Source organism: Amblyomma mixtum, chromosome 2 (assembly GCF_055824585.1).
Source record: "Amblyomma mixtum isolate Tamu chromosome 2, ASM5582458v1, whole genome shotgun sequence".
Classification (NCBI taxonomy): Eukaryota; Metazoa; Arthropoda; class Arachnida; order Ixodida; family Ixodidae; genus Amblyomma; species Amblyomma mixtum.
In genome coordinates, this window is record NC_143013.1 from 291816844 (window position 1) to 291830667 (window position 13824).

General features: G+C 51.6%; 1 protein-coding gene across 3 annotated transcripts in view; it reads right to left on the reverse strand.

The window, feature by feature from the left end:
* LOC149364461 (transducin beta-like protein 2) overlaps positions 1-12065 on the reverse strand; it is a 230444-nt gene extending 218379 nt beyond the window's left edge. The window contains exons 1-3 of one of the 3 annotated variants that reach the window (XM_089574406.1): positions 11826-12065; positions 8272-8463; positions 4591-6443 (exon numbers count right to left, since the gene is read on the reverse strand). In XM_089574406.1, coding sequence (XP_089430532.1) covers positions 5398-6443; positions 8272-8463; positions 11826-11964 — 1377 coding nt within the window. In that variant the 5' untranslated portion in view covers positions 11965-12065 and the 3' untranslated portion in view covers positions 4591-5397. Of the gene's footprint in view, positions 1-4590; positions 6444-8271; positions 8464-10503; positions 11193-11825 lie in introns of those variants that run through there. The other 2 variants (XM_089574408.1, XM_089574407.1) reach the window with 2 other exon arrangements.
* Positions 12066-13824: the final 1759 nt, after the last annotated feature.

Here is a 13824-nt window from a genome sequence, read left to right on the forward strand (position 1 = left end):
CAGAGAGGCAAGCCGCCACGCGATTGACTGAAAGGCACTCTACGCGTTGGATGACTCCTCCTACTTTTAAAGGTGAGTTTAAAAAAAAAAAGGCGGGAGCCGGGACGTTTAATTCGATTTAATAGGGAAATCGGCCACATAGGACAATAATTCGACGTTTCCAAGGATACCTTGAGCGTGTAGATCGATTTCCCGCAGTACAAAGACGAGCTCAGAATGTTCTTTAGTGCACCTTGGAATATTCACCTGAAGCTTGCACCTTGTTCCATCTGTTCCGTTCATGCCGTCCCTTCACGTTTCCTCATGTAGTTCCTAAAATGAATCCTGTGTCGAATGACCAATCATTCCGCATGTCGGCGTTGATCTCACTGTAATGCTCCGTACACCTTCTACGAACCTCTACGGGCGATTTAAATCATGTTTAACGTCGACGTGAAACTTCTGCGAGGGCACAACAGCGCCAGGGAAAAAGAGCCGGGGCCAGACAGAACTGCGAGACCGCTGTATTGCCGGTAGACGGCCACTGCAGTATGCATAGCACAAAGTTGGCTAAGCACTGAATAAACTACAGCGAGACTGACCGACATACAGAGACAGAGGCCGCTGTCGCACGGAGTAGTTCGTCGTGCCAACATCCGGCACGCTCAGCATTTTAGGCGCGAAGCTCGCCGTACGAACGTTGTGTACGCCTGAAACGGTCACCATTTTAGGCCTAAAGCTCGCTGTGCCAACAACGCGTACTCTCTGGATGTAATCCCGAAGGATAAGCAAGCGAACGCCTCGATAATTGAATCTATTTCAAGCCTACACTACGCACTCTAAAGCTGCAGAAAACTCTCATCGGATACCGTGCTCCAAAGCCTGGCACGCCGATTGATCCTAAATTCCACCATCTGCGAATTATTCCGACAGTTGTCGAAGTCGAGAACTAACAGCTGCTCACGGCGCCCTTAAACTCGTTAGGTGTCCACAACAGCTTCATATTTCTGCGTGAACATCTTGAAAGAAAGAAAGAAAGAAAGAAAGAAAGAAAGAAAGAAAGAAAGAAAGAAAGAAAGAAAGAAAGAAAGAAAGAAAGAAAGAAAGAAAGAAAGAAAGAAAGAAAGAAAGAACTGCAATCAATTTCGCTCTTCTATATAAGGAAATCGGCATTCGTAACGCCGCAAGGCGCGCAGCTCGTACACTGCCTACTAAGAAATTTATACAGTGTGTAGTATGTTGCCTTCGAGTTTCCGCATTTATGCACGAGGTGGAAGCAATAAAGATTACCCCAAAAATCGGCGCCCCTGATGTGTCATTCACTTTGTCCTTGGTCACTTTCCCGGGCCGGTACGTACCCATTTTTCACTCCCACGGAGCCGATCTCGACGTCTAGCAAGCAGCTGTACTGGTTTACCGGTCCTGTACCTTTAATTAACACCTGTCCCTGTTTCATTTGTGATTGTGTACTCGGTAGCGTACTGCCAGCTTCCGTCTCAGTTGCCGTGTACAGCCCACAAGCGCTCACACCTCAGCTCATAAGGGCTACACACCCCACTTGCAGACTTCCCCAAAGGTACATGTGATACTATATCCGGACGCAATTCGAGATCAAAGCGACAAATGCCCCTCAAATGAGGCCCTCTAAACAATGCCGAAAAACTGCGCAAAAAGAAGTGGACAGAGCGACGAGAAAAGCATAAAGGTACAGCGCAGACTTCCAAATCTTTTTTCCACTTCCAACTTCCAAAAGAAAGAGTTGGAAGTCTGGTCTGCGCGTTTGTGCTTTTCTAATCGCTCCGTCTTCGTCTATTCGAGCAGTTTTTTTTTTTTTCTGAACTAACGACACGCACCAACTAGACGGCCAGAAAATACTGCGAACCAATGGCGTCGGACTACTGTCATGACGTCACAGTAAATCACCTTGCAGCTGCATCCACCTGCGATCCGACGCTGGCGGGTATAAGGCGCTTGAAGGCCACGTCATGACAATAGGCCTACGCCATTGGTCAGAGAATCTGCTTTGAGGGACATCCGCCACTTCGACCTTGAGTTATACCCGAATGTATTCGCCCTCTCCCGAGACAAGAGTACTTTCTGGTCTTTCAGAGACATGATAGAGAGAACTAACTAGGCTAACTAAAAAGCAAAGAGGGATAAAATGAGAGAAAAAAAAAGCACCAAGAAGTGATCACGTGTCCTTCGCCTGCTGCAATCGTTCTTCTCGCAAGCGCTCGTCTTAACTATAATGGCACGAGACCTTTATCCCTGTAGCCCGTCAGCTGATGATAAAGGCCGAGCGGAAGGCGCCCGCAGACGCTGGTGCACATGACGGTCGCTCGGGGGGGCTGGCTGCCTTGACATCTGGCCCCCCGTGACGCAAGGACGTCAGCCGCCTCTCGCCCAGCGCTGGACGCTACGCGAGCAACTTCTCCGCGACGTCACTTTTTTGTGGCCACTTTTTTTCCGGGCAGGAACGGCACCCTCGACTTGTGCCAAGATTTAGGGAAAGGGGCAAGGCAGACAATGCGGAAGACTTCAACAGCCACGCGAGCTGTCCGCAGCACGAGGAAAAAGTTCGAGCCGTCGGCGATTGGCGTAGCGGAGAGCAAAAGTGATACAAATGAGCAGCCGTGCCGTGATCTTTCCGGGTCATAAAGCAGCACGCGAACTACCAGAGACGGAGTGACGACGGTCACTTGAGTTATCCTGTTGCCACGTCAAAGGAGATGTGGAGAAACGCTTATTCGTTCCTTTATGTTTTTCTATTTAACAAAACAAAAAATTTGTTTTTCTTTCTTCTATTTCGGGTCGATGGGAAGACCCGACCGGTGAAAGCGGAAATCAAAGCAGCGCTTTCGCTCGCAGCATGCTGCCAGGCCTTAGAAGCCAGTTTCTAACTAAGGCTGCCCTCATAGGTGACGCTCGTGCTGGTCATGTTCTCGGGTTCCATGTTTTGCCGCGCTGCACACCTGGTCCCACCACCGCCAACCAGTGCCCAGTAAACAGGAACCACAGAGAACGTGGTCAAGCGATCAAGGTTTCATGTCGTATATTAATTCTCGGCGTAAAGGAGCTACCCAAGAGTTCGGCCGGCAGAATGCGGTCATGCGGCGACAAACCGTTTGGTGACCAGTACTGAGCCAGTAGCAACGCGGATGAGTGTTCGGAAGCCAACCTTATCGATACTGTCCCGCTTGTTTGCTGCTCGGCGTCCTTCGTATCCGCAAGACGTCATTGCTGATCAAAAACCATGGGGAGCTCAAAATCAGAGCACTACGCTTATCTCACAGCCTCAGATTCCGCTAAAGCCAGCTCGTCGTCGAGTGCAGCTGCCCTGCGCAAACTTCCTCCGGGCGCTTTGCGTTGGGCTTTAGTGAGACGCAGGGGCATTGCCTCGAGAAGCCTCGGGTTGGAGGTGAGAGCAAACAGGACCCGCGGCTTACGACGAACAATCGATTCTTGTTTCAGCTTACGAAAGCAGCGTAACGAAGAAGAGAAGGTCGCGAGGACGACACACACAGAGAGACATTTCCCAACTTTCGCTCTGCGAGCGTCGTCCTTACGTCATGTCGCACTAATTAACCCAAACTTTTACGCAATTCTCGTTCTGCCCCTGGAGGTTCCCGTCAGTCTAGAGAGAATGCTCGTATACTCCTTACAAGCACACTATATCATATGACACGAGCGGATTCCAGTCTCGAGAGTCGGCTGGTCCCCACGATGCGCGACTCCGCCAGGGCGGGCACTACTTCAACTTGCATGTGGACGTCCACGCAACGAACAGTGCAACGAGCAGTGGTGTTCTCCCCTTCTCACCAACCCACAATGCCTGCACTGTTTGTTGCGTATGACTTGCGCCAAGCCCCGGAAGCGGTCTCCCCTGCGTGCAAGTTTATGGTTTATGGGGGTTGAACGTCCCAAAGCGACTCAGGCTATGAGGGACGCCGTAGCGAAGGGCTCAGGAAATTTCGACCACCTGGGGTACTTTGACGTGCACTGACATCGCACAGTACAGGGGCCTCTACAATTTCGCCTCCATCGAAATTCGACCACCGCGGCCGGGGGCGAACCCGTGCCTTTCAGGTCGGAAGTCGAGCGCCATAACCACTGAGCCACCGCGGCGGCCCCCTGCGTACAAGTATGCTGAAACAAGAATCGCAATCGTTCGTCTCCGTGACGCCAGTACTAGCGCTCCGAGTGGTGCCGAATGAACTTGTGGAGTATCCTAGTCGGCGATCCGGAGCACGTTTCCTTGCTCCGCGAATCTAAAAGGTGTTTCAGTGGCCGATTGGGATTCGGACCCAGAGTTCTCACTGACCGACACGGATTTTGTACTCTTTCGAGGGTCCAGGGCTCTGCTTCGGATCGCCGATTGGAATACGTCACTATGTGTGCACCACGAGATGCTATGGTTACCTGTCCATCGATACAGGTCACGTCAGGTACCAGATGACGCCCCACGATCGAAGCACGCACATGTTTTGCGAGGCGATTTAGCTGCCAGGGTGCGAAGGTATGTGCGCAGTCACTACTATGCCGTGATGAGCCCACTCAAGTGCAGGACACCAGACAACGACAGGGATAAAGAGAGAGAGAGAGAGAGAAAGATTTCATTCTTGTGGAAAAGATTGTTCGTTACCGAAACAACTCTTCCTTTTCTTTTAATGGCAGTAAAAAAAATTATACAAAAAGACGGTCATATATCAATAAATTAAGATCCGCAAGCTGCACGAGACCCAGCCGCACACATTCTTAGAAAAACAGCATGACGATGGGCACGTGACAATAAATAAAACACTGTACATGATGGTCGATGCACGGTCCTGTCGGCTCTTCCCGGCTTCCTCTCGTACTTCTTTCCTCGGTTCTGTTTTTTGGATGGACGCCTTCCCTTCTGCCCGCAATCGGATACAATCCGACATTCTTTTTTTATCCCTTTAAGAACAACAGCAATGGGTATCGAAACAGAAGGGCCAGAGGCATCATTCCGAGAGTCCACCCACACTGAGGCACAGAGTCCCCCGGGCAATTAAAAAAAAAATACAAGTTTTTCACAACCGTGGTTTGGGTGGCGCCGCTCCTCGAGTCCTTCAGCGGCACGCTCACAGCAACACAGGACCAGCCGGGGCGCGGGCCGCGTGCGCAAAAAGACAACCCGCGCGGCGGCGGCAACGGCGCAGACGCCGAGGGTCATCGTTCGTTTCGGAGCGGGCGGTGGCAGTGCGTTGGTCGCCGACGGGGAGCACACATCTTCGTCAACATCTTCCTTCCATAGAGAGAGAGAAAGGGCTGAGCCGGCGCACGAGCGTTGCGGTTCTATCCTCCGCACCACACTTTCTCTTTTTTCACTCACACTCGCGCCGCAGAACAGGAGGAAGGGGTAGGGAAGAAGACGCGCCTGTCGCGTCCCGCTACTCAGAGCGACGGCTGCAAGAGTCGGCCGCCGGCGCCGCGGTTCCGGCGCTCGCGCAGTTTCTGATCGCGCGCCGCCTTCCAGAGGATGAGCTCCATGCAGGCGCGGGCGTCCTCGACGCTGTCGTGCCCCCGCACGCCGTCCTGCTGCACCTCGCGGTTGAGGTAGGCGCCCACCAGCGAGCGCAGCGACCGGCGGAACGGCAGCCCCCGGTGGTGGGGGAACACGACGGCCGTATCCACCACGGTGTCGTGCAGGATCTTGAGGCCGCGCAAGTCGTTCTCCAGCCCGTGGCCCACCAGCACCGTGGAGGCGGTGAAGAGGCGCAGCAGCACGGCCTGCACGTCCTGCAGGGTGGTGCGCACGTTTCGCAGGTGGTCGGCCGTGACGCCGCTGAAGGCCGTGTTGTAGTCCAGCACGGGGCTTCCGGGCCGCACGTACGAGTCGTACACGGTCGCTCCGTTGGCGCCCACCACGCTCACCTTGGCCACCTCGAGTCCGCGGATGGTGAAGCACATCTCGCAGTCGAGCGCAAACACTCCGCCGGCGACGCCGTGCCGCGGACGCGTGCGCACGAAGCCCCTGGCGGGCGCGTCCCGCTCGCCCCGGGCTCCCTGGGCGCACACGTGGTACTCGGACCGCTGACAGCCCGGCTCGTCGCCCGTCGCGCCGCAGCACGAGAACTCGGCCAGGCCGCGGCGGCCCGTGTGGTAGACGCACTCGTCGTTGGCGTAGTACTCGCCGCCCGGCGTGATCACGAACGACGAGCCGCAGCGGCAGCACGTCTTGCGGCTAGAGTCGGCCGGCGCGGCCTCCGCTTGCAGCCACACGGCGCGGCCCGGCTCGTCGGGGCACGGGCGCGGGTAGCCGCAGCGGTACAGTTCCTGAGGGGTCAGCCTGTAGCGCAGCAGCTGGTGGTAGAGGTCGTCGGCGCACAGCGGCAGGCGCCAGGAGCCTTCCAGCGGGCTCGGGGGACCCCGGGGCGCGGTCGGCGAGCGGACGGGCGCCGAGGCCTTCTGCCAGCCGGCGGCGCGCTGCGGACAGCGACCTCCGGGAGGGAAGGGAGAAGAAGGGGAGGAGGGACAACACAATACAGTCGGGCCAAGCCGCTTTCTCTCTTCCTCTGGCCCCATCCGACTCTCTCTTTCTCTCTCTCTCTCTCTTAGCGTGGGGATAGAGACTTCTCTACAGAGTGTGCTTTCTACAGAGCCGGTCCAGGACAGCACGGATAGAGAGCACGCGATGCCAGCACCGAAGGAAAAAAACAAAGCGAGGAACACACTTTAGGACCGGCCAAAAGAAGCAACCTGCACATACCTTCCGCACCCTGGCAGCTTTCACCACGCTCACAAGACCAGTCACCACCCGCATGCACGCTGGGGTGTCATTGCACACACATACACACACACACACACACGGCAGCAGATAGTGAATGGAAGAGTATACGGCTCAATTACATGAGGAATGGGAACAACATGCTTATAAAGGTGTTTTCTCATTCTTTTAGCAAAAAAAAAAAAGGAAGGAAGGGGGTGGGACATACAGGGGTTTCCCCACATACCACTGTTCTTCCCTTCGCCCACAGAGAGAGAACTAGAGAGCCCTAAGTGGGGCTACATAGTCAAGTACACTGACAACAGAAGACTATAACTGATTGTAATGATGTGCAATATATGCACCACAGATGTCATTTACTTTCTAGTTCTGAGCCAGAAATCCTGCACACAGATCAACCGGGCAGTTCCACATGTTTGAACCAAGTCAGGGCAGTACAGTATGAAGCTTGTACAGTATGAAGCTAGGAAAGATTCGAAATTCTCAAGCAAAGCAGTAACCTTAAAACTTGCAATTTAAAATAAGAAACACAGCTGGAGAGACCTTGCATGATCTGCTGACCACAGCGCTATGGTAAGAATAAAAAGCTTCTCAACGTAAATTCTAGAGAATTTCCTTTTGCTGCTCCAAAGACAGTAATTGCCGAGATAACAGGCAGACTCACTAGGAATGACACCTAGCACCTTGAGTGTATTCCAGCCACTTACTAATGTATAATGCTGCTAAACCTAACTTGGAGTGCACAACGCTATTAGAAAGAGATGCAGGGCACCTTCCACCAGTAAAAGTGGAATATGGCCTCCAAAGACTGTGGCTACATCATTTCGCTCCTAATTACTTTCAATCTAGGACAAAGCTTAGCTAAACCAAAAATGATGCTAAACGCAGGTGTTTCTCCAGAACACTCGAGCTATGTCCACTCGAAGATATGCGTGAATATACAAACATTCGTTTCCACTTCAACAACAAATATTTACAGTTCTGTAAACTGAACTCAAAATATCATCTGCTCACTTTGAGAGCCAATTTATTCTCAAGCAAATTTGGCAATTGCATACGAAAAAGTGAAGTTAGAAGAAAATGCTGCTCAAGTGTAAACAGATCACTCGGCTACAATTTCAAAGGACAGTGCTTTCAGTAGTGTAAATGTTCGGTGGAAAAACATTAAAATTATATGGGGGTGCCAATAGCAGGATCCCTGCACCTAGCCAAGTTAATATACGGCAAAAGAAGTGCACATACTAGCAAATAAAATAATACAGTGTTCCATCGCAGTACACACATGTGATAGCTAACCATGTCAGTACAAAATTTTTTAAACCAAGCACTGTTTCATTGTGGTACACACGTCCTGTACTCTTTTCTTTGCATGTTATCTGATTAATTACCTCACGCAGTGGTTTTTTATGTGGAACAGAACGCAACTCCTCGTGATGCACTACGGAAAGTCTCGAGTGTAAGCAGAGAAGGGAGAAAAAGAAAAGAAGACCGACAGTGGCAGAGGGCGAGGACACGCTTGCCAGACCAGGTATGAAACTTACCATCAGCTGAAGTCGCCAGGTACTTCCCGTTGCCGTTAAAGTCTAGGTCCAGAATGTTGCCGCTGTGTCCTTTTAGGGTCGTCATTAGCCACGGATGTATGTACTGGCTTTTTAAATCGCGTTTCTTCTCCTGCACTTTCTTCTTCTTGGGCGCTGCTCGCACCTCCTTCTGCACGGTGTCCTTTTCCTTGGCTGCAAGGCAAGCACATCAAAGGTGTTGGTTCTCTGTCGATCCCTGGCAGCAGGGTTGCAACTCCGAAAGTCAGTGTTGACAACTACGCAGGAGTAAAACCTCAGGGCTTGTATATATGCATGAACACAGCAAAAGATACTGATACGGGACTGCTGCACCACGTGGCAGACTGACTCAATGTCAACATTTCCATTTTATAGATATGCCTGGCAAGTACTGCAACAAACATTGACGCACATGAGAGCAATGATAAAAAATGGTATGGTGCTAAGAGAGGCTCATCAAACTCAAACAGATGAGAGTGCATACCAATGATGTTTCGTGAAGGATTTTAACATCTGCCGCTTCCCTTTATGCGCTTCAAAAATGAGAACAAAAGATGAAGCAGAGAATGCATTGACCAGTGACATTTAATCTTCTAAAGCTTCACATCGATTTCACAACATGTTCAGCTAAAGCTTCCTAACGACGTCACAACATGTTCGGCTGCTTGCACCACTAGTGGATTTGGAAAGCGCGAACAAATAAAAAATTCTGATAAAAACAGTGCACGTTAAAGAACCCCAGGTGGTCGAAATTTCCGGAGCCCTCCACTACGGCGTCTCTCATAGCCTTAGTCGCTTTGGGACGTTAAACCCCATAAACCAAACCAAACCTTATAAAAACAAAAAAATAATCCTCACATGCACACTACACTCACATGTACAAAAATTCAGAAAAGAATGAGACTGGCAGACCTGAATATCCGAAATACTCTTAACAGCAAGCAAATGATGAACTAGCAGTCGAGTCTTAAGTGTTCCCTGTTAAATTAACACTAGTTACATACACTGCTTCCACACTATAGCACAGTGAGCAGCTTGACAAGTCGCCTTACGTCCAAACAAGCAGGTCACCGATTCCCAGCAAAGAACAACTGTACTGCACCCACCGATCCCCGCAGTTGTTTCCGTCAACGAAGGCAGAACCTCACAGTGGAAAATCCTCGGCTAGCATGTCCTCGTGGCCGAAGGCCAGCTAGACAGTGTCATCACCAAAACAGACGCACACGATAAACACAGCTGGGCCAGCCGATCCCGCATGACGATATTCACAATTCCAACGCCCGAGAGGAATTTTATCATGTAGCGCAGCTGATTTCAAGAAAGAACTTTTTTTGTATAAATAAAACAAAAACATGAGTCACACCCGACGCGGACGCGGTTTTTGACACCAACAGGGAAATCAAAGCAATGCTGACGTGTCTCGCGGCATGTGGTGGCGATTGTAACCATGCTCACACGCGTCAAACAAAGGGCAGCCTCCACGTCGGCACAAGCGCTTATCATCCTGTCAACAGCCGAGGTTTTTTTTTTTTTTTCGTTCGCTCTTTCAAGGGAACATTCTTTTTCGTCACGGCTGCATCTATCTCATCCCGGGAAAAAGAGGAGGCAACGCGCCCAGCAACCAAGCTTCGCGCGTACGGCGGTGGTCCGCCACAAGTTCCACAACCGCTCCTCGCCGAAACCGCGCGCGCGCACACACAGACACGGCGCGCGCTCGGCCCTTGCGCTATCCGCAGCTCGAATCCATAGCAAGAGCCAGTCGAGACGTTCGTTTAACCGCAAAAAGCGAGCACGTGGTGGCAAAAAAGAAAAAGAAAAGTTTACAAACGAGAAACTCCACGCAGCTCCACCAGCCGGCGGCTAGACGACCGCCCGAAAGGGGGCCTTCAGGTCAGCAGAAAGCAAAGCAGGCGGCTGGCCCGGAGCGTTTCGAGAGAAGGCGAAGAACGGAGAGAGGCTCATCGCTTGTTACTTATTTTCCCGTCTCTTTTGCTTGCTCTCTACGAGCGAACCCAAAGAGCAGGATCTCCCAGTGCCTGCCGGACTGACACTGACCTCAATCCACGGCCTTCCCCACGCGCGCATACACAATGAAACCGGGTTAGGTCAAATCGCGTAGCCGTAATCACCTAGCCCCCCCATCCGAAAACCACAGAGACGGGGCAGCGCGGACAACGAAAGACTCGGGGCGTAAGGAACAGAACACTTCCTTGCCTTGGATACGACGAAGCCGCTGGTGGCGAGCGTTGCCGCACGGTCGGCGGCGGGCGATTCATCTGCCACCGCGAAGCCAGTGCGCGAGTAAAGCAGACGACGGCCGCGCAAACACGGCCAGCCCTCCTTGCCCACCGACGCGATTGCGGCGAGCGTCATTGCCAAAGTTTCCTAATAAATCGCGAGCGTTGTTTCACTCGGATGACGCATTCTCCAAGGAGAGGCGGGTAATACCGGCGAGGAGAGGGCAAGGGGAGGCCCGTGGCACCCCGCCACAGCCACCGTGCCATCGCGGTCACTGCACGGAAATCCTGACGTCTCTTTTTTCCTTCTTCGCTCAGAAGCGCCGCCTCCGCGGCTCCCATCTCGACGTCGGGCGGGGGCTCACCGGCGTTCGCGAGTAACTGTTTTTTCTCGCCGACAATAGCAGTGCAGTCAAGAACCCTCCCGGTCCATTGACGCTTCCAGGCATTCCCCGTTCGCTTTTACTTTTCTTTTCTCCATCTCAACTCGAGCTCCTTCGTATTTGTTAGTTCGTTTCTTTTTTTTTTTTTTTTCAGCGCGCCCCGCACAGCGAATGGCGCGCTACCTCAGGACGCCTCGACCAAAGCACATACAGCTAATATAAGCGGAGTCCGCTGCTAGCGGACTGGACCGGCCGAATCAACGGACCAGAACACGAACGAAAAAAATATATAAAAAAGGTCACTCGGTAGCATCGCCTCGCCAGCACGCTGAGCCGTTGGCTGCGCTCGTAAGAGCGCGGTACCGGCTTTATTCCGCAGTGCTAGTATCCGCGGGGGCCTTTTTTTTTCCAACTACACATCGCGCCAGTCGGTTGCGGTGCGCTTCGATCGGCGGTGGCGGCGGTTGTAAAGGTGCGGGGAGGGGACGAAAAAGAAAATAGGCGGGCGATCGAAAGCCAGGTGCCAATGTCTGTGGCAAATTGCAAGCACGCGCGCTTGCACACCCACATTTGCGCTGTGTGCCGACTTCTTTCACCTCTTCACATCACGACGAGTTCTGAAGAAATTAAGTTCCCAAAGACTCGAAGATGACGACACTGCTTTTGTGTACGCACGCGGTTGGACTACGAAGGGCCGCCACGTGAAATGGGACACCCCCGGGAAGAACGCTAACAGGCGCAGCGTTAGCAATCACAAGTAAGCGAACTGCGACGCGATTAATCGAAAAGCAAACACCAAGTAGACAAGGGAAACGCGGAACCGGAGGCCTATCGGTATGCACATGATCCGTACTCGCACGCTCGGTAAGCACCGTGCCAAAGGGAGAACCAACGCACATGATGCACAGCTACTCACTCGTTTCGGAAGGCTCCTTCTTGGCATCTTCCTTCTTCTGGCCGGCCACAAGAATGACCAGGAGAATTAGGACGCCGAGGACGGCGGAAAGCACTATCATAGGCGAGCTGCCAGTTATAAACACTAGTTCGTCAGCCATGCTGCTGCTCCCATGTGCCACAGCGCCCGTAGTACACTAGCCACTAGATGATGACACCGCTGCAACGCGCCAAAAGATACAACCTGCGATACAACAACCGGTGCGCTGGCCTTGCGCAGGCGGCGCTCGCGTCGTGTCGCACAGTGTGGCTAGCACTCGGTTTCGTTTCGTGCTGCTTTCCGACATCGAGCGCACGGAGCGCACAATCAACACGTGGGCTTTCGCGCCGCCGCGGTCGGAACCTCGGAGAAAGCACGTTGCGATTTTTAAGAAGACATTCCGGGCACACAACGCGAAAGAATATATAGGCAGTGCGCATCCTCATGCCAGCTGAGAATGTCCGCGTAATTCAAGTGGTGTGACGTATACCCAATCGCTCATTGGCAAAACCCGCGCCCTGCGGTGAGCTTGTCTTGATTGTCGTCAGCTCTCCTCTCCTTCGCTTTCCGAGAAGTGCAACAGGTGCTTTTGCTTGTGTTCTTGTTTTTCGACGACAAACTTTTGCCTGCCACAAGTACATCAGCCTTCGTGCTGATGACGACTGCCTGGTATATTTCAATGAATCGAGCAACTACCATGGTTAAATATAGCTTATTTTGAGTTAATTTTCCACTATTTCCCGTATATTGCCTCGAAACCCCAAAAGCTGTTTTTTGTACATATTTTACGGCCTTGCACATTATCTTCGACTCCTATCGTTGCACTTTACGAATATAGAGAGAAAAGACTGACACTCCGACCGAAGCCGACGTCTCAGGAAAGGAACGCCGTTTCGGCGCCGAGTGGGCATCGAAACGTCGCTCCTCTCATGAGACTTTGCCTGGAGTGTCAGAGCATTTTCCCTCTACTTCACCTCCCGACCACACAGATCTCTGCGGAAATGTTCGCGTTCGAACTTTAGTGCAATATCGTTATTTCGCATATTTCAAACATCCATTTTATTCAAAGTGATTTTGGTCTAGTTAGTATGAAGTTTTATAAGAGTTCTTCACTTAATTCGAACTCCTCATAATTCCACTGAGTTCGAGGTATCGAGAGTTACCGTATATAAATGTCTCTTCCCGTAATTCGTCACAAAGGAGGAAACGGAAGATATGGATGTGGAAATGCGTGCCGGCTCATTTTAGATCAGCACGTGCTCACAGGTCAACTACGCCTAGCTCTCGACTACTCGAAAACCTATTGCTCAAATCGAGCGGAAGTACTAAACTCCAACCCGTATACGCGCGATACAGACACGTCTATTTTGGAGCCAAAACGCGCCGTCCTGCTCAGTTGCACTTGCGCATCGTGGGCTTTGCTTCTGGCTAATGATGATCATGATGACATGAATGTCTCAGTAAAAGCAGAGTCATTCAATGCTTTAAAACGATTTAAGGACTCTGGTAGAAGTAAGACCGTTGTTGCAAAGATTGTAACTGTGTGTACTAACACTTGCCGTTAAAAGTTTACATCCGGAAATAAATTTATTTCTTTGCATGCAAGCCGCATTGCTTGAGACATAAAGGTGAAGTGCAATGCGTAATTCACGAACTCACAAATATTAGGGTGGGTATATTTATTCCAGGTGCGTGAAAACGCGCAGATGAAATTACAAACATTTTTAGCGAATGTTATGTTCATGCACGCCGTTTCGGTTGCAGAAGGTCGTCCACTCAAGTGTGGAGACGCGAGAGATGTGGCTGCACTTTTCGGTTGTTGGCCACGCATCGAATCAAAGTGGTGAAGGCGTGGAGCGGCCTATAATAGGATACAACTTTTTAAAAAAGCAGCAGTTCCTAACACTGGGTGTCCTGTATTACTCCGCTGGCCAATCCCAACAGCAAACGAAATCACCTTTTTATTCTCTGACTATATTAA